This window comes from Vanessa atalanta, chromosome 18, assembly GCF_905147765.1.
Source record: "Vanessa atalanta chromosome 18, ilVanAtal1.2, whole genome shotgun sequence".
Taxonomy (NCBI): Eukaryota; Metazoa; Arthropoda; class Insecta; order Lepidoptera; family Nymphalidae; genus Vanessa; species Vanessa atalanta.
In genome coordinates this window covers 4,707,044-4,727,090 of record NC_061888.1, presented here as the reverse complement: position 1 = coordinate 4,727,090, position 20,047 = coordinate 4,707,044, and the positions used below count along the sequence as shown (strand labels likewise).

Genomic DNA, 20,047 nt, shown 5'->3' with positions numbered 1-20,047 from the left:
ATAGAATTATATATCACAAAGGTCAAAACAAAATAATAACAAATACATCATAATTATTAAAAAATATGTATCATACTTTTATCACAAGTATCATACTTTTCGATAGTCGTTGATTGACTATTTAAACGAAGAAAAACTTCTACAAAACAAATTTTCAAATTGATACTTTTTTTCGTATGAAACAAGACTTCATTTTGTTTGTAATCACATTCTGAATTAATCTTCTGCGTATCTTATATATTCCGTAAGTTATCTTGCAATATTTTTACGTTGAATAATAAATTACTCGTGATAAATAACCCAAAATAATAGAGAAGATATTGAAAAACTTAGAGATAGTACGTCTGGATTCCATCACTTAGCTGCAACATGTTTAACTAATAAACTGTTTTAAATATTGCATATACCTACTTGCTACAAGTATTAACTGAAGATAGAAATAATTAGTTTTTTAATTTTTAGCAAAAAGAAATGTTCAACCATTTTTCTTTATTCACGTTACATTGATTATTACAAAGGAACAAGTTATTTGTGTTATACCTGTCTTAAATAGAAAACCTTTATATAAAATAGGTTTTCTATGTATGTATAACACAAAATTAAAATTGGTAAAAACCTTGAAATGTAGTTAGAATTTGTTTTTTTATTATTTTGGTTTTGTTAATTACGTTTAATATTATTTTTTCTAAATTCAAGCACTATTGTTTGAATTTAGAATAATTAATATTAAACTGAATTTTTTTTTAAGTCGAAACTTATCTTATGTTCGATGTTATTCTCCTTGTTCATTTATAAAACATAAATATTCAATAAACAAGTTTCGGTTAAACGTGGTGAAATCAAAATGTTTTGCGTTGTTTGTTATCACTTTATCACAAAATGTTATCAGTACTTCAAGGTTAGACGCGTCTATCATCGTTTAATCAATTTTCTAAATATCAAGTTAAAATGAACAGACTTCAAAATATCTTCGATGACGTAATGGGTTTCTTTTTTTTTAATTCTAATTGTCATATTTTATTCATAATTTGAATAATCTTTATACTTAAATAAATTGTTTGTCATAAATGTAGATCTATTCTGTAAGAAAAACCCGAAACGAACCACAAAAAGCGAGAGAAAGTGGAATGTCAGAAATTGATAGAAGATACACTGATTAAAATATACGCTATTTTACCGTAAGTCTTAGATGATTATATTATCAACGATGTACCTATCAAGCGAGATATGAAGTGAATTCTCACAGAATATAATTAAAATATTGTTAAAAATTAGAAAACAAATAGTTTTTAGTCATAATGTATTTGCACAGATGCAGTAGCATTACTTTATATTGCAATGATTTATAAAATAAATATAAACATTACAAAGTTACACAGAATATACATTACTAATGAAGTTTTACATCGATATTAAAAAAAAGAAATCGGAAGAAGGAAAAGAAAAATGAACACGATGTTCGATAGAAGATAAAATCGATCAAAAATATAAAATAAGAAAGCCTCATGTTAGATTTTATATTGATCTTAAGTTAAACAGTAGGGACTCCATATTTTTAGTAACTTTAAACACATTTAAATTGAGCTACCTAAGTCATTTTTTTTGCATACACCGCTCTTATAATCTCTTAAAACATCTGGCAACCCTACCGTTGCGTGTGTGTTCTGTGTATCAATGTGTGAGTAGGGTGCGTTACACCTTGCACGCAACGGGACCCGCAGGTAGAAAACTCGCCTGCTGACACGATTCGGGACGGATCTCGTAGCGAATATGGATTTTGAAAGCACGTCGTAAAGAATGCATTGGACCATAACATTACTTGCGGAAATAATAATAACAGTCTGCGAAATTACTGATTTATCGTTTTATTTTATAGATTTAGTTCTATACATATATTATGTATACCTCACAACATACCTACATATATTTTTATAGCTAGGATCTTAGTAATTAAACCTAAATATATATACTATAATCAACTATAAATAAGTTAACATAACTGGTATATATATATATATATATATATATATATATACCTACACATATTTATTTCGAAAATATGATATATGTAAAAATGATTATGTAAATTTATTAAGGAAGTTTATATATAGGGTTTAATTTATGTTTCGAACATATTTTTATATTTTAGTTTTTTTGAGTATTCTAATGCTCTATCATAAGCATTTACAATAATTACATTTCGTTTTGCGTCGTATAATTTTGTGTTGACATTAACCGTGACGAAACATTTAAAAAATAGTTTTTGGCATACCGCAAACACAAACAACAGATGTTTCGCGCTGACTTCGCATACACACGCACACTAACGAATAACTTTCCACACATTGACTAGAAGCTAACAAAAAACGCAAAACATCACAACACTGCATCTTTCAATAAGAATTTAACATCTCTTAAGTTTTGTTAGAGATACTAATATAACTTTATTAACATCAATCTAAAAAAAATAGGTGATGTTTAAAAGTCAAGTAAAACATCAGCCAATCGCGAGATTCGAATTTTTTTTTTATTTAGTTAGGTTTGATTTAGGTACAAAATTATTTGAGCTCAAGCCGACTAACTCAAATGTTTCTATTTAACATGATTGCGTTAACATGTTTTCAGTGTCTAGGTATTTGCAACGTATCTAAGCTATGCACTCATCAAGTATGTCGATGCCACTCATCGCTCCATACAAAGCTGGCACAGTAACAATTCAGTCCAAGTACTAAATATAGTTCAAAATAAAACAACTGTCGCTTGCCCTTCATACAAACTCTCCTATCCCATAATAAACTAATTTGAACTCAATGTTTGTTGTAATAACGTTCATTGTCAATTCAAAAATGCGGTCCGCGTAATTGGTTGACGCCGTCTGCGCGGGCGCACCAGAATTTTTAATTATGAATTAATTAGTAACGATCCGCATCATAAACTTGCCTAATCCGCGTCACTCAGTTTAAGTCTATTCGGCATCAACACAATCCGAATGTGAAAACATTATAGTTCACATATGCGGACCGGAATATAGTGGATAAGCTGAAAGCTGAGCTTTCATGTTATGAAACGTATGAATGAGGCAATTTTTAAAATATTATATTTTTAACTATATTATATTTAACTTAATGCTGTAAGTTTTATTGTCAACATATTTATACACATATATTTTATTATAAACGTTGGCCCGATAACTATGCTTTAGTAGAGCTTTTCTAGTTATCATGAAATAAAATATTTCATAATAATATTTTAACGTATTGATCTGTCAGATGTTCTGTGCGCTCGTTTGCTTACATTTTGTACTTAAGTTGAACTTCGAATTGAAAAAAAAGTGACATGACACGCTTAAAACTTGTAACGTTCATTCTTTTAAATATCGAATAACATAGAGTGAGTAATTTGGTGAATGTACTCAGCAACATTTCTACTATCTTCATGATACAAAGTAAGCTTAGACCTTAGTATTGAACAAAGACCTTTACATAACGAACGCGTCGCCTTGTGCGGGTTCGACGACTCGGTGATAACGAGAATTCCCTATCAGCGTCCGTGCCATATAATTGTTTATTTATCACGAAGGACATACCACCTAAATATACTGATTATTACATTTAACAGTTAAAAAATAACCGCCTTCGATGCATCGTGTATATACATATGTCTGTGTTTACAAACAAACGGATATTTTAATGGTTACTTCTATATAATTAAATAAAAAATAACAAATTTATGAATAAGTATTGAAATCGTTCTTTTAAAGAAGTACTATAATAAATATAATTTTTATTATTTAAACTATAAAACAGGTAAGTACGTACAAAATTAAATTGAATTTAAGTATAACCTTTTTATCTCAAGCTTAAATAAAAAAATAAAAAAAATATGATTCAAATTACCCATGTTTCTATTGGTCTAACACTTAAGACTTTTATTCAATGAAACGTTAAGTCTTTAATAGTATTTTGTTTTAAAATAATTTGTGGGCACGCGTAAATTGAAACATGCTTGCCCGGCTTTGAGTCCTCAATCTTTGATTTAAATTCATTTGTTCAAACCACTGTGCCAAATCGGCTTTTCAAAAGATTATATTAGACGACAATATCGAAACAATAAATAAAATATTTTCCAAGAGTTATTGAGCAGTGGGTGTTATAGGTCAGTGTCATGCGAGGCTCAGTTAATCTCCGATCAACGAGTTTAAAGAATACTGAAGAGCTGTTACAAACATTGAATATAATTCATCTCATGCAGTTACTCTAATTTAGCATTCGCATCACGAGTGTATAAATGCCTTTAATACGAGAATAAACGTTTGATCAGACTGTTTCAGATTACTGATTACAGCCGGTATCTTTGGGTTTGATTTCCAAGTTTTTATACAAGTATACCAGTAGTTTAATACTAAAGCATTTAATAAAATGTGTTTTTATGTTTATAAATAATTCCAGACCACATTTATTATTGAAAACTGATTTGTTACGTTGATACATGTATGTATATATCGACATATTATAGTATATTAATAATACCTAAGTTGATCTAAGGTCACAATGCCTGTAAATGTTGTATTGCTTTATGAGCCCATAAATCAATAAAATTATTGTAGAGTATATTACACAATGCATCGTAATCCAATAGAAAACTTATATATAAACTTTTTTGTGTATCAAAACAATTGTATGTTTATTAATCGAATTGACATATGTAATTATTTTTCACAATTTTGCTAAAATATGTAAATAAAATATTTTTATTTCATTTGTATTGCTGGTTCGAATATCTAAACTGTTATGACAATCAATAAAGATTTTATTCACTTCGAGTAAGATTTTCATAACATTTTCTCGAGCATTTCTTAAGGATTTTTCAATTACTGATAAAAGTAAGAAAAGTAATAACATTGGAAGTAATGTCTTGGTTTGTTTTGGCATAACTGAAATAAAAAGTATGATAGATTGATGGTTAGTTGTAAATAACATATTCTTTAATAATAATTCTTTAATGTGTATTCTATTCCGAACGGTTCAATATTACTTGTATTCAAAATATCAAGGAAATGAATAACGATTGCTTCCAGTTAAATAAATTATTTTGGTGTTACCAGCATATTTTAAGTAAAAGAATTTCGTTCATCAAGAAGGTATTTGTAGATATAATATAAATAAAAAAAAAACCAACGAAACAAATATTTTTAACTATAAATAAAATAGTCAGCAATTTAAATTCCATTATGAATCTTGTATATACAATACGAATTTGTTTTTCACACGAAGTATTGCACATTTATAAAAACCAAGCACGCGCTTGATTGCTCGATACTTCTTGTAAACAAAAGAAAAATGTTGATGATCGTGATTGAACGAGAGTTTACATTTTGAATGAACTATTTGTAAGTAAAATTGTTCAAATTATTCACACTGTGATCGATAAAATTTACTTGACGATTTCGTACATCGATAAATTGCTTATGTGCAAATTGTGTTCTTTGTGAAGTTGTGTTGCCTGTGAATACTTAAAATTATAACCGTATATTATAACAAGTAAGTTAATATGTTCGTTCATCAAGTAAAACTGTGGGATATACCATTATTCATCATTCATATCTCAAAATTTAATATTTTTTTAATAAATTATGACATATGAACTTTACAAATAACCCAATCAGGAAAAACTGGTAGTAAGTAGTTGGAGCTCATTACACTGGTCACATTTTAGTCGTTTTTTTTCTGGAAAGATTAATTTGAAACGCGCTGAATTAAGTAATTCTATTCTTGGCTTAGTACAATTAAAATGCCAATATATATAACCATGCAAACCGTAAATAAATTGGTCACGATAACACAGATTCTTGCAATTAATGTCCTGGCCGATTTTGGCCACAGATCACTCACGTAATCCGATGGATCGGCAAATCCGATACGACCGGAAAGTGTTCAAGCGCAGGTCCAACCGCTTATGTGTTTTCCGAAGCCCAGGAATGTACACACCATCTTTCACTCAATAACTTCGTTTTTGCCTTGCCTACATTTAGGCACTAAGACAGTCAGATATTTAAGACATTTTCTACCTCGCACAACAACTCTGTGGAACCAGCTTTCACCGGCGGTTTTTTCCAAGCGATACAACTTGAGAACCTTCAAGAAAAGAGCGTACTCCTTCCTTAAAGGCCGGCAACGCATCTGCAAATCCCCCGGTGTTGCAGATGTCCATGGGCGGTGGTACTCACTTTCCATCAGATGAGCCTCCTGCTCATTTGCCACCTATCACATAAAAAAAATATTATGATATAGATAAGAAAAAACATTATCATCACCGTTACATGGTAATAAGTTTATCATCAGTATGATTCGGCGACTCATGAGTCACGACCTACATATAATAATATACCTCCAGAGTCAGACAGATTTTTTATATTATAGGTACTAAATTAATCAGGAGGCATATGCACCAAATTGATTCACGACACCATAATTTTCTTGACCGGTCAAAGTTGCAAGTATTCTTGACTGCACACATTACTCATGGATTTATGAACGGCTGACGTGAGGAGTGCGGGTCGAGGAGGGGAGAACTAAAAATAGCATGCCTGCAACAGGTGGTCTCACCCTTCCACCCACGCTACAGCAGTCTACAGTACCAAGACTAAATAGTTAATATAAAAGCACGATAGAGTCTGACTTAGATTAAATTTGTAGTTATAATTTTTTTTATTACTACACTTGTTTTTATAATCTTTATTCCAAATACATTGGAAATTATTTATTTACACAATATCATATTAATAATCAGCGTCTACATTTTTGAAGGAAGTGTTCTGTTAACAAACGAAGATTCTTGAGATGTTCAAAAATCTCTCATTAATATTCTGTAAAGGAAACGGAAAAGGATGTTACTTTTGAAACTTATTTTAAGCTCATACCGATTTTCTATTACGAAACTGCGAGTGTTACAATATATTAAACATCAACAGTTAATTTTTTAACCTATTAAGTATATCTACATAATATTAAAATAAATTAATATGTAAAGAATGAAAAAAAGATTTATTAAATTTTCGAATAACGAAGCCACATTAAAAAATAAAATCTTCAAATTAGGCACGGATGCGAAAGTTTGTGGATATGGCTAAAATTCAAACATTTCTTGAAAAAAATAATTCAATATAAAATATAGTTAAAATTTTAATGTTTTGATAATTGTTATAATTATTCAAAAGTTTTGATCCAAAAGTTTAAATTTTGGTTTTACGTCGCTAGAACAAATTAATAAATTTCATAATTTGTCTTATTGGGTCAAATAATTTAACTATTGAAAAAAAAATCATAACTTCTAATGTCATCGAACTAAAAATTCATATTAACGACATCATTCTCAAAGGACTGATTATTCCTTTTACAAACGACAAAAAATTGCATATTGCTAATTTTTCAATCAATTGATTCACAATGCATTTAAAGTAAGAGTAAGGAATTTCTGCATGTCCATGTCACCTACATGATTCATTTTTATCCGGTAATTTGCAATCGTACACATTTGTCATTAAAATGGTAAATAATAATCAATCATATAAATATGTATTAGTTATACAATGGTAATGTATTAATACTTAAGAACAAAAAAAAAACGCCAATCGTTAACTTGGAACAAAATTCGTTAGGAAATCCATCTATTGGGTCCATGCGAAGTTTTATACGCGCCTACTCATTGCAAATACTTTCAGTAACAACATGCCCGAAGATCTTTTTAAAACCGTAGGCATATTTTTAAATCTTGATAAAAATTACAATATTATAAAAAAATAATAAGTTTGAAAATTCTTTAACGGCAAAAACAATGTATTACTTCATAAAAATGTATCCCTTCAGCCCAGAACATCATTCACTACGTCTGAAGTTACGATTCTCGGAAATGAATTTTGCGTCTGGCTTCAACAGTTAGTAACGTTCCTGTATACATTTATATCCCTTACATTTTTCTTTTACATGTTGTAACAAATTATTAAGAATGTGAAATTTACCATTAGTAAAGTAAATATTTATTTATTTAAATTCACCAGTAGTAATGACGCTAAGTAAACAATAATAAAAAAAAAAATAATTACCTAGTATTAGATGCATTACCTATTAAAATGAATACCTCATGCAACACAAAAGGAGAATGAATATAATATAGATATATAAAAAAAAGGAATATTTTGATATACTAAACAAAACTGCAACACTATTAACGCTGCCCTTATTTGAATTGCGTTTATTAGGTATATTTGTATAGCTAACACGCCCACTTTAAAGTTACAAAGATCATTCAACTAACGAAAAGTGTGCCAAATATCATTATATTAATTATTTATAATTGCGTCTGTTTCGCGAATAAACAATCCACTAAAGAAGTACGTATTATTAATAAAACAAATCTTTCGTATATCAAATTTAATTATCCATAACGAAAGAAAATTAAAATGATCGCTTTGATCGTATGATCGTAAATTGCACATGCACCGCGAATTAAATGTCCAGTTAGTAATAAAGCCGAAAATAAATGAAGTAACCTAATCCAATGATCAGTCACAATTTGCCACGCGCGACTTCTTGGCTAATGTCTCTCGACCCTGAACGTGGCGCTAAATATAGACTACAGCCCTTCTTGTGTGCCATAGACAATAACATTTGTCGCTGCCGTCAGAGTCCACTGCACTGATCGATCAATGACTCTGCCTTGCCCTAAACTCGAACATTTCATGATTTTCATTAGCAACGGAGATAGTAATATAATAAAAAGCATTATATATTAATACCTATTATAAACATTATTTTTTTTGGCGGATTCTCACAAACTACTAAATTGATTGAAATATAGAGCATCAGATTAATAATTTAACTAAAACCGTGTTCGGGTCAATATTAAAATTAAAACATTATATTTAACATTTCCTGAACAATAAATATATATAGATAAGAATATTCTTGATAAAATATTGTAGTACTTACTTATCACAAAGTTAGCTCTACACAAAAAGACAAAATTTTAAGAAGATCCATCTAATTCTATCCAAGCGAGAGCTACCAAAACTGTAACAGATACATGAAAAAAATACGTAAGGTTTGTAAATCTCCAAAATTAATCATACAGATATGTACTATAATTCCGCGAATTTACCGTGTTATTGTAAGTCGCGTAATGTTTTAACCACAATAAAATTACCTTTTACGATTTGCGGTTTAGATTTAGACGTTTAAAAGTTAAAGTTAAAGTTCAGAGGTGAGAGCAGTACTCCATGTGAGGCCGAATTTGCGCCTTGTATAGTCTTAGGCGATGGGCCGACGTGAAATACTGTCTTGCCTTGCTGAGCACACCAAGCTTTTTTGATGCCAATTTGGCTTTGCCTTCCAGTTGACCGCGGAACTGAACGAGGCTCGAAACATCAACGCCAAGTATTCCGATACTAGCTGTGGCGGCTAACGGAATGTTCTCGAATCGTGGAGATACGACGAATGGTGTTTTTTTAGCGGTTAACGCGCAAACTTGCGTCTTTTTGGGGTTGAAATGGACTAGGTTTAGCCGGCCCCAGTTCGAGACTTCGTTTAACGAAGACTCGATTTCAGACACAAGTTTGTTCCGGTTTTCTTCGACGTTTTCCCGAGAAATATTAGCACGGCCGGTGTATGAGGTGTCAACGGTACTGTCGTCTGCATAGCAGTGAATGTTCCTGATTTGCAACAAGTCATTGATATGCAGAAGAAACAGAGTGGGTGACAGAACGCAGCCTTGTGGAACACCAGCGTTGACGAATTTTTGGTCGGAGCATGCACCGTCGACAACGACCTTGATGCTCCGATCTGCCAAAAAAGTGCTCTAACCTCACTAAACTTTAACTGCTCTCACATCTGGGCGGGTGCTCCCCAGTACCAGCTCCTTCCATTTGACCGTATCCAACGTAGAGCAGCTCGAATTATCGACGATCAAGCCCTTTCTGATCTGCTCGATCCTTTGACGTTGCGTAGAGATGTTGGATCACTCTGCATCTTCTACCGAATTTTCCACGGGGAGTGTTCCGAGGAATTGTTTGGATTAATCCCGGCAGCTGAATTCCATCTTCGGACATCTCGACAAAATTCTAAATTTCACCCACACCACTTAGATGTCCGTAAATCCACAACAGCGCGATTTTTAAGGCATTTTCTGCCTCGCACAACCACTCTGTGGAACCAGCTTTCGCCGGCGGTTTTTCCGAACCGATACGACTTGGGAACCTTCAAGAAAAGAGCGTACTTATTTGTTAAAGGCCGGCAACGCACCTGTAACCCCCCTGGTGTTGCAGATGTCAGATGAAAGATTGAATTGAACACGAAAAGATCGTCGGGTGAATATACTAGTGCCTTTTTTCAAAACAAGACGAGCCATTAGTACAGAAAGGGGATATTTAGAGGCTAAACTTAATATAAGTGACTAGTGACTAGTGTGTATTCATATTTTACATTTACAAATAATTATAGGATGAGTAATGAATGAATGAATGATTCAAGATTATAATCTATTACGAGTATGATTAATATTTTTTTTTGTTCGATACAGTAATACTAAATGTAAAATTCCTTTATACGTTTGAATTACTTTATTCTTATGAATTTCATTTTAATTAGATTATTTTTTAACTGCCTTGTGTTGTGGAGGCACATAACCTAGCTGTTCTTCTGGATCGTGTGGCCAGAACGTAGGCCGTTTCACAGGATCCAAGGCTTCATTTGGATATACATCGTAAAAGGTCTCCATTGTCATATCTTCAAATTTAGGTAGTGCTTTTATTCTATTCAATTCCTTTTGAGCCCTGGAATACATATATTTTACCTCTATTATAAACATGTTTTTTTTTTTTTTTAATTTAATATAGTTACGACATAAGCTTACACTTCTATATCCTTTTGTATCTCTGCACAGTATTCTTTAATTTTTGGCTCCAAACTCTTCCATTGCTCGTCGACTTTCGCAGATAGAGTATCTGTTGGATAAGGAATCTGAAATCCTGAATATGCCGTTTTCATTTTGTCCACAAGCCCTTTGACCGGGACAATTTTTTGATATTCATCCCAATTGATTTTTGGTGGTTCAGGGGGATTTGCCTGAACCCTAAAAGACAAAAATTAAACCATATTAATTTTTATAATATTTCGAAGCACAATAAAGCGGTTTTGAAAGCCATTATTAATTTAATGTATCTTTATAAAAATAAAATATATTAATACTTTTTGAAATAATTAATTTAAAGCACATTTTTACATGTAATCAATGTAATCAGGTTTCTACGAGTACAACAATGAACATGAACGGGATCAATTGTATTAATATGTCATAAAACATTACCGTCGCAAATACATATCAGCTTTCGCCTTAAAAGCTAAGAACTTTGTTTTCTGTTCAGGTGGCACTTGTTTTTCGAATTCGACCCAATTGATGGCACTCTTTGTAAATCTCTTTGCCATGATTAATTAAAATATATAATTATTAACGGATAAGCTGGTTTTTACACTTGTTCGGCAAATTTTAATGTAATATTTATCTCGACATTGACATTTGGTTGTCGAGTTATTTTTTATTTTGCAATGATATTGTTGAATACGAACAGTTTTTATACAATTTACTTTTTTTTTCCAATTTACAAAACAACTATTATTATGTATATTAAAACAAAATCATTACTGTTTTATTCACAGATTATATTTTCCTCAAATGATAATCAAAGAATTCTTCACGTTAGGGCTTGTGCAGGCCTGTTCTGATAGATTCACCAATAATTTTACCACCGAACTTCGAAACTCTGTATTCCTTTATTCCAGTATGAATATGAGTTAACAAAATACAATACTCCTTAGTTCCCATGGGTACGGATGGCCTAATTGTTCGTTGTTTTTTTCTGAAACAAATAAAAATATTACTATACTAGCTGAAACCGCGGCTTTATCCGTATAAACCTTTAAAACTTTATAGCACACAAAACTTCACTGCCATTTTATCTCTTCGAGGGTAAAAAATAGGTACATAAGGGTGTCCTATGTATATCCCCGGAACACAAACTAAAACTATCAACAAACCAAATTTCATCTAAATCCGATCAGCGGATTAAGCGTGAAGAAGTAACAGACAGAGTTACTTTCGCATTTATAACACATACTACTGCTATACGTATAAAGAATTTATCATTTAGTTTTTATCATGTTAACTACTTAAAAAGAAATCAATTTAATATCGTACGCCTTCTTTAATATGCAATTTCTTTATTGCCAAATTATTGTTTAAAGCGAATTCTGAATGTTATAAAACCAATTTATTGCAAATATTCTACGTATTTTTTAGAATCTCGTTCAAAAATTCTTTCACTCGTCAAATCGGGTAGAATAAACCGATTATCTGCTGTGCACACGATTAGGCGGACATGCGAAATCGCGTGTGTAGCTTAATGGGGCAATGTTCCATAGGTCGGGAACCTTATGCTTACAAATTACCATATGTGTTAACGCACTCATCTTCAGGAGTAGCTCCTATTTCGAGGAAATATTTAAAAATCTTACGAACTGAGACTTATAAATTCGAAGCTTGGAGCGGTATTTTATGCGATGTAAGATTCGTGTTTGGTGTAATGGCGCTGTGATTTCTTTTGATTTTTTTTTATGAACTTGCAAATATTATCAAAATTAAATATGTTATAGAAAATTTCTAAAATACCATTTAAAATCTTTGTACATTGATGGCGTCTATTAAGATAAATGACCCAATTGATAGGACTTGTGGATGTAATAATTACGGGCGCAAATTCAGCAACACAGAGTTTTTATGTACGATTTTCGCAGGAACGAGGAAACCTACCTGTTTAGATGAAAGTCTAGCATATGTGTATAAGGACCAACGTATTGAAATAAGCTCCAAATGTTAGCCTTAAATGTAGACGAGACCGTTGTCCAGTAATGAGTAATTTACATCCCGATACATTTCTACTAGAAATACATCAACATCAACATTTAAAAATAATAAATTAGGAATTTCGGATTCATGTAAACCAATCTTAAAATTCCTTACAAATTTATAACTATATATTGTATGTATAACTCATTCCTCAGTTTTATAAATATAATTTCGTCGTTTCAAATGATAGAGTATTTCAATATTTCAGCTATATAAGGGATATAGTGCCCTGTATTAGTAACATCTATAATTAAACACCCCTTAGTTTTCGGTATACGAGCTTACAAATCGACACGCCGATTCAATTACAAGACAATAATGATCTAGGTGTCAAACTGAGAGCCATTTCCTGCGGATATTGGCCGAAGCGACATCTCTAAGCGCCGAATTCTTCCGACGACACATTTACTTCGGACTGTTTCTTGATATTAAAATTTTATATGCAAAAAACTTCAAAGGAATTTTGCCCTTATATTTATTTGAATAAGAACTATTATTAGTTCGCTCTTTAAATTTTTGGTTCTGATATTGCCAAGGGAATCCCAGTTTTATTATCTTAAAAATAAAAACAGTTCCTTGTAGAAAGGGTTTGGTAACACGTGCTTTCGGATACCATTTCCGCCGGATCGACTCGTTATGTTCGAAAGTGTTAACTAATTTCGATCGCTTTGATGGGATATTAATGGAATCAATGAACGGAATCCGTGGGGTTATGAATATGGATTATAGGAAGCATCGTAGTTTTTCACTTCTGTAAATAGTTTTTCTTTTTAGTAGAATTTATACTAAAATGTGTTAAGTGCTGATTCCATTTTAGATTTTTAAGAATATTAAATGTTAAAGTTTTTTTTTTAAAGTTGACAACTATCTGTCTTGTGAATTATGTTTAAGAAATCAAAGTAGCACGCTAAAATATCCATAAAACAATAACTAAAGTCATCGAGATATAAAAACAGGTTGAAGCAGTCTATTCAGGTATGCTCGACACGAACCTTACATTAAACGCTATCTCTTTCCTTATTAGTATGTGTAAGTGAGATGGATATATTGATGTCAATTGTCAGAAACCACGCAGGCAATGGTTGTGGTCACCGAAGCCCTATTGTTTCAAGCCCCATAAGAAGTGGTCATAAAATTATATCAGCTACAAGTAGTTTGCTGCTTCGTGGTTTCGACGAGTGGACGAGAAAACGATCTTGTTATGCGATAAATGAAATTTTACAAATACATAGATTCTTCTAAGGATTTTTTATTGGTTATTTTGTCATAAGATATTTTTAAACTAGCTATCCATCACGGCTTCACGCGGCTATAATAAGAGTATATATGCAACTTTTATATTGAAGGATAAACATTAAAGTTCTCGTATTTTTTTTCTGGCCAGGAAATTTGAAATTCTTGACTTTTCTCTCCTATAATATATATATAAATCTTTTTCTTGAATCACTTGTGTTCATTGATGAAAATCGCATTAAAATTAGTTGTGTAATATAAAAGATCTAAGCGTACAGACGGTGAGAAGAATTTATTTATTAAATTTCAGACTATTTCTTATCGACCCTTTGATGCCTAATCTAAAATATGGATTTTAGATTGGAGATTAGCTCAAATTTCAATAAAATAAAATAACGATAAATTTATCTATTCTAATTCATTTTAATTTATCATATTCTCCACAGACAATTCCAATTATAAAAATGGCGAATTAAAAAAAAATCATTAGACTAAAGCGACATTCTTAAAACCTAATCAACTATACCAGATTTAATAAATTGTGTAAGTTGGCTGTTTGTTAAAACACATATTTTTGTTACAGTCCCAGCATGAAGCTGGAGTGGACAGAAAGCGAGTCTGATTATGGGTTGGAGGAGGCTGCCTTCTATGAGGCACCAGCCGCCATACCACCACCGCCACGCAAGCATGTATCCTTTAGCTTGCGACTTGATTTGGTAAGTATAAGTATCTGGCTTTTAAAAAGCAAACCAAAGAATTGACAAATTCATATTGTCAAATGAGGTTACAAAAATAAGTATTTAATGCATCAAAAAAAAAAAGAATTAGAATAAGAATTCGGTATATTTAAAACGTTAAATATGAGTAACTACAGTTCCATATGCGTGAGTGTTTTGTTTACTATACCTTAGTATTACCGATTGAAAAAAATAATTAAAGTTTTAATTTCGGCTACGCATCCTGAGTTACACGGTCTTAATTTGTTTTAACACAAGATACACATATGTGCTAATTAGTACCAGTTTGATTAAATCGTAAGTAATACTACAACTTAATTTCACTATTCATTATAAATACGCGCGTCTTCCGGTTTTCTCATATTATCCTAACCTTGATCTCGGGTTTGCAATAACAGGAAATAGAATCGTTGCTGGAAAAGTAATGTTTTAGAAAACGTGCTTAAGCAAGTTACTTAATAAACATAAGGGAATTTAACCGACGCCTTTTGATAAAATATCTTTATATTATTTGCCTTACGTCCACGTGTATGTTAACTTAACTCTATATTTTAAATTATTAGAAGTAGTTAAAATTGTCTTTGGTTATAGTTACAAAAAAAAATAACGCGTTTTTGAGACTAGAATTTTAAGAAATATGTCAATAAAAAATCTTGAAATTATGAATATTTATTTAATATGTTTAGAAAGACTTTTGATATGGTAAACGATATTTTGAGTCCTTTAGGTAGGTTATCTAATATATGATATCCTCCGAAAATCGTATAAACAAAAACATAGTATCCAAAAAACTGAGCGATTTTATCATTCAATGAATATCTTTTTGTGCTCTCGACCAAATAATTCTACTTGTTATTTTAATAATATGTTGCTTGTTATTGTATATTTCCAAAGCATATATTAAAAGTTAGTTCCAGTGTTCAACGCGCTTGATTTCTACAATCACCATAATCGTTACTAGTCGCAGAACTAGTACATTAAGTTTTTTAACGTACAGTGTTACTGGTAAGTTAATAATAAGCTACCATAATAAGAGAACAGGCCTCGCAACTCTGGGATACTTGTCTGTACCGTCGAGTAGATTCGCCCTTGATCTTGTACGTGTTTATACAAATGTACAAGGCTGTAATTTTTATTTTGATGCCTTTACACAATCGATACAGGCAAAGGCATAAATTGAACTTCCACAATATAAAGTACGTTACAAAATTCTGAAAAAACATAACTAGAAATTTAGTTAGGTATTTAATTTGGACATATTATTTTTAAACACAATATAGGCCTATATTTTAACAATGACGTATTCCCATCATATAACTTTTGAAGAAGCTTTGTATTCATGCTACATGAGGTTAGGGCAGGACAGGTCTAAAGCACCGCCGCCGGATACGCCGGCGCAGCGGAGCGTGATCAACTGTCGTTCTTTTTGACACCGCACCTTGGTGATCACTGACAACTTGTGGCTATTTTACAATATTATTAATTATATGGCTTTCTACCGGCTTTGCTCACATAACTTTAATCCTCACCCTGTTTGAATAACTTAACACATGAAATAGTTATTCGTGTTTTAAAATATCCGAGTATCAAATTACTCAACAAACTGTTGAAGCGTTGAGGTGTGAAAATAAACCAAACAAACATTATACATATGATTCATAATAATATCAATGATACAATAGGTTACACTTTTCCTAAGTAAATCATTAAAAAAAAATCCTACCCAGAAGTTTGATATATTTAACTATCATAATATGTTACTACCTAATTGATTTTTAAAGTAGTCTCTACATAAGTACATTTTTTTTATCGCACGTTTTGTTTACCGAATATATTATAATAATTAGAGTTCATGCGATAAAACTGGATACTAATCAATCACCGGCGCTCAAAAGAGAAAAAAAAGAACAAGTTCCTATTTCAAAAGTGTCCGCTTTTTATTTTTAAACTTGCCCGTGACACTGACGCTAAGCTGCACTAATGAGTTTCGACATTAGCTTACTGCGACGGAAAAGTGGTAAGACTTTTTACGAATGGGTTACTTGGTAGAGTTTCATTGTTACATCTACCAACTTACATATTAGAACTTAATTTATTAGTAATACAAAAATAGCACGCATATTAAACAGCCAAGTCCTTGTTTGTAAAATTCAATTTAATACTTGTAATTTTCATCGCATTTAGAACATTAAAATCTAAATTCCTTTTTTTTATTTTCTCAAAGTCGGAAGCTTTAAAAAAAATTTGAACTATAAAAGCATTGAAATAAATAAGCTTCAAAATTAATATTAAATATTTCGAAGGGACAAGGGTTCGTCTTAATATAAGCATATATTTATTAATAATAAAGAGCTTATCATTAAATCATTACCAGTGTGAGTTAATAACCGCAGAGTAAGGAGTGCGTTGACAGTTATGACTTTGACACCTTTATTCGACTCGGTGTCGCCATAAACAATAACTTGACATGATTTACGCTCCTGAACATTTTAAGAAAAGTGCGTCTTATGTTTTTTTTTCATACGAGTTTTATATTTAATTGAAAATAATGCTTTTGTGTGCTAATAGTATTTCACGTAAATACCATTTAATGTAATAGTACTTTCAAATTTATTATGATATTATTTTAAGGCTTATCCTTTAAATTCATTCTTTATTATGAACCAAATGATAAACGAATTTCAAGGTAACAAAAAATTAATATTTGGATTTGTAATAATATTATTAATCGTCTTTATGATAAAATGAAAAATAATATGACTTTAGAGGAATACTTACAAGTTTAAAAATGTATTTACCTTTGATGTAAAACGTAATTATATCACTATGACTTAACCAAATAAACGATAAATTTTATTATTTTGAAATATTCTATAGTCGAAATATACAAACAATATTTTTTTGACCGAATCATTATTTTTTAAGCTAAATGTAATTCTTCTATCAGTCGTAAGGTATGTAGGCTCTAACAATAAAAAATTTAAGTCTTATGGATACTATTCGGTAACTATTTTGAGCTGTTATTATTAGGCATTAACTTAAAATGACAATAAGATATATTCGTGGAGGTAGTTTAATGATTATATTTTAATCTAATTACAGTCCAGTACAGTAGTGAAGAAATGTTTAGGTACATATAAAACCTTTATAGTGAGTGCGAAGTGAAATGAGTCGCTAGTTATGTTCGGTAAAAATTAGTCAGTTCAACCAAGCGTGTCTCATTAAGGGCTGCCTTACGATATCCGGTAACTAATTAAAACGATAACTACTAGTAACGTCCGCCTCCAGGATATGACAAATTTGTCGTGATTTTTCTTTATATTATTACACATTTTATGTAATAGGGTCCAGAATATGGACGAAAATTTGTAGACTTCCTATTTTATTTTTGCTATGAAATACTGGCCTTTAATGCCTCTTTGAATTTGTTTTAAAACTTTTTTCCGTTACGACTTAAATATTTTCCGTGCTCAAATTACTTGAACTACATAGAAATTGATGGGCTAAACTATGGGCGAATATTCAAGTGTTCAGAATAAAAACGTCCATGAAATAATACTCAAATCATTAGTAGCCAATTTTTATGGTAATCGGTCAAAGTCTTTTGATCTCAACCAGAAATTAATTTTATGTATTTGAGTACAAATTTCATTACCCAACAACACATAATATCGCTCTAAAAATTTCAGTTACGCGTCCCAATAACTAAATGATAATAGATGCATTCTATTCAGGCTTATAAATGGCAACACTTATATCAGAATCTATATAACATTTCTATCTATGAATTTTTTCAATATATTATTGGACTAGAGATATTTTTACATGTGGTAATTATTTGAACTCCACGTTATCATAATCCTCATAAGAATTTATATTCTGAGATAATTCAACCAGCTTAAAAAATCCAATAGTGTAATGCTAAATCTAAAAAAAAGTCTTTTGTTTTCACGTAGTTATATGCATGGAAAGTAAAGATCATTTTTAACCAGGTTAAGAAGATAGCAACCTTATCAGTAAAAGGAATGTGCAGTAATTTTAACGAGAAATATAAAAAAAAACCACTTTATTTGATTTTATGCCTTTGTAAATTTTATCCTATCATAAATTAAATAACTTTGTCCTAAATCATAAAGGCAAATAATATATTTAGGATTAGTTCTAATTTTATTATAATAACAATTATTTTTACATGTAATAATCGAATAAACAATTAAAAAAAAAAAGAAATATTCACTATGACTAATAATGTAATGTCTAATAAAGTAATAAAAAAAAAGTATACTACATACTTTTTTTTATTACTTGTCGTTATCACATTTAATTGTAACCTGTCAATTTTCTCGAACTAGCCGACCCATACTTTCCAATAGTAATTCATTTGTTGAATCACGTAAGTAACGGTACCGCTGAATTAGGAGGGTATGGAACGATAATACTAATCTAACTATATACAGTTCGTTGAATAATAGTGATGTTTTGTAAACTATTTTAACCGAGAAAACGCAGCGTTTCTTACTTTGCGGTACAACTTCATATTTTGCTTCGGTGAAAATTTTACAATTTCGCTAAAAATACAATTTATAAACTGAGTATAATTGAACTGTATCTTGTATAAGCCTCAATTTTATTTGTTTTAAATTTATTTTTTTGCAAAGTTTTTATATACCTACATATATTTTTTAATTAAACCACGTATCTATTATTCTTTGATACTATTCACTGTTCGATATTTATAAGAGAAAAATAATATAAAAATGCATATATTTATTAGTCTTTGGTATAAATTTTATAAACCAATTTAAAATATTATTATTTGTCTAAGATTTACGTTTTAATTTACAAGGATGTTTATAAAACTAAATGTGTACAGAGCAAGTCCCTAGTAAAATAGTGAATTATTTATGTATATTCAAATCCAGCTCTAATTTATTACAAACGTAGGATTAACTAAATCCATAGATTATCTGCGCACGTTTAAAAAGTAGTGACACGTGATATAGTGGGACAAGTTCGAGCCGACACACACATCACTACTCAAACGATGGTGCGCGACAAATAGTCAATTAACCTTGCTCATATATTACAAACTTCCTTTCCAAATTTGAAAATAAAAAAAAAAC

General features: G+C 30.8%; 2 protein-coding genes across 2 annotated transcripts in view; one reads left to right on the top strand and one right to left on the bottom strand.

Moving 5' to 3' along the window:
• The window catches only part of LOC125071062 (ETS-like protein pointed), a 121,981-nt gene that overhangs the window by 4,043 nt on the left and 97,891 nt on the right, over positions 1-20,047 (top strand). The window contains exon 2 of the mRNA XM_047681135.1: positions 14,771-14,903. Coding sequence (XP_047537091.1) covers positions 14,778-14,903 — 126 coding nt within the window. The 5' untranslated portion in view covers positions 14,771-14,777. The remainder of the gene's footprint in view (positions 1-14,770; positions 14,904-20,047) is intronic.
• Positions 10,642-11,547, bottom strand: LOC125071115 (ATP synthase subunit d, mitochondrial-like). The gene is made up of 3 exons (XM_047681206.1): positions 11,359-11,547; positions 10,906-11,124; positions 10,642-10,825 (listed from the first exon to the last, which is right to left on the bottom strand). Exons 1-3 carry the CDS (start codon positions 11,475-11,477, stop codon positions 10,642-10,644), a joined length of 522 nt encoding a protein of 173 aa, XP_047537162.1. The 5' UTR covers positions 11,478-11,547.

Excerpts from the sequence above, each read along its gene's own strand:
- LOC125071115 (XM_047681206.1), bottom strand. The coding sequence starts at position 11,477 with ATGGCAAAGAGATTTACAAAGAGTGCCATCAATTGGGTCGAATTCGAA. Across the intron at positions 11,125-11,358 it reads GCTGATATGTATTTGCGACG|GGTTCAGGCAAATCCCCCTG; the intron begins GTAATGTTTTAT and ends TTTGTCTTTTAG. Across the intron at positions 10,826-10,905 it reads ATACAAAAGGATATAGAAGT|GGCTCAAAAGGAATTGAATA; the intron begins GTAAGCTTATGT and ends TATGTATTCCAG.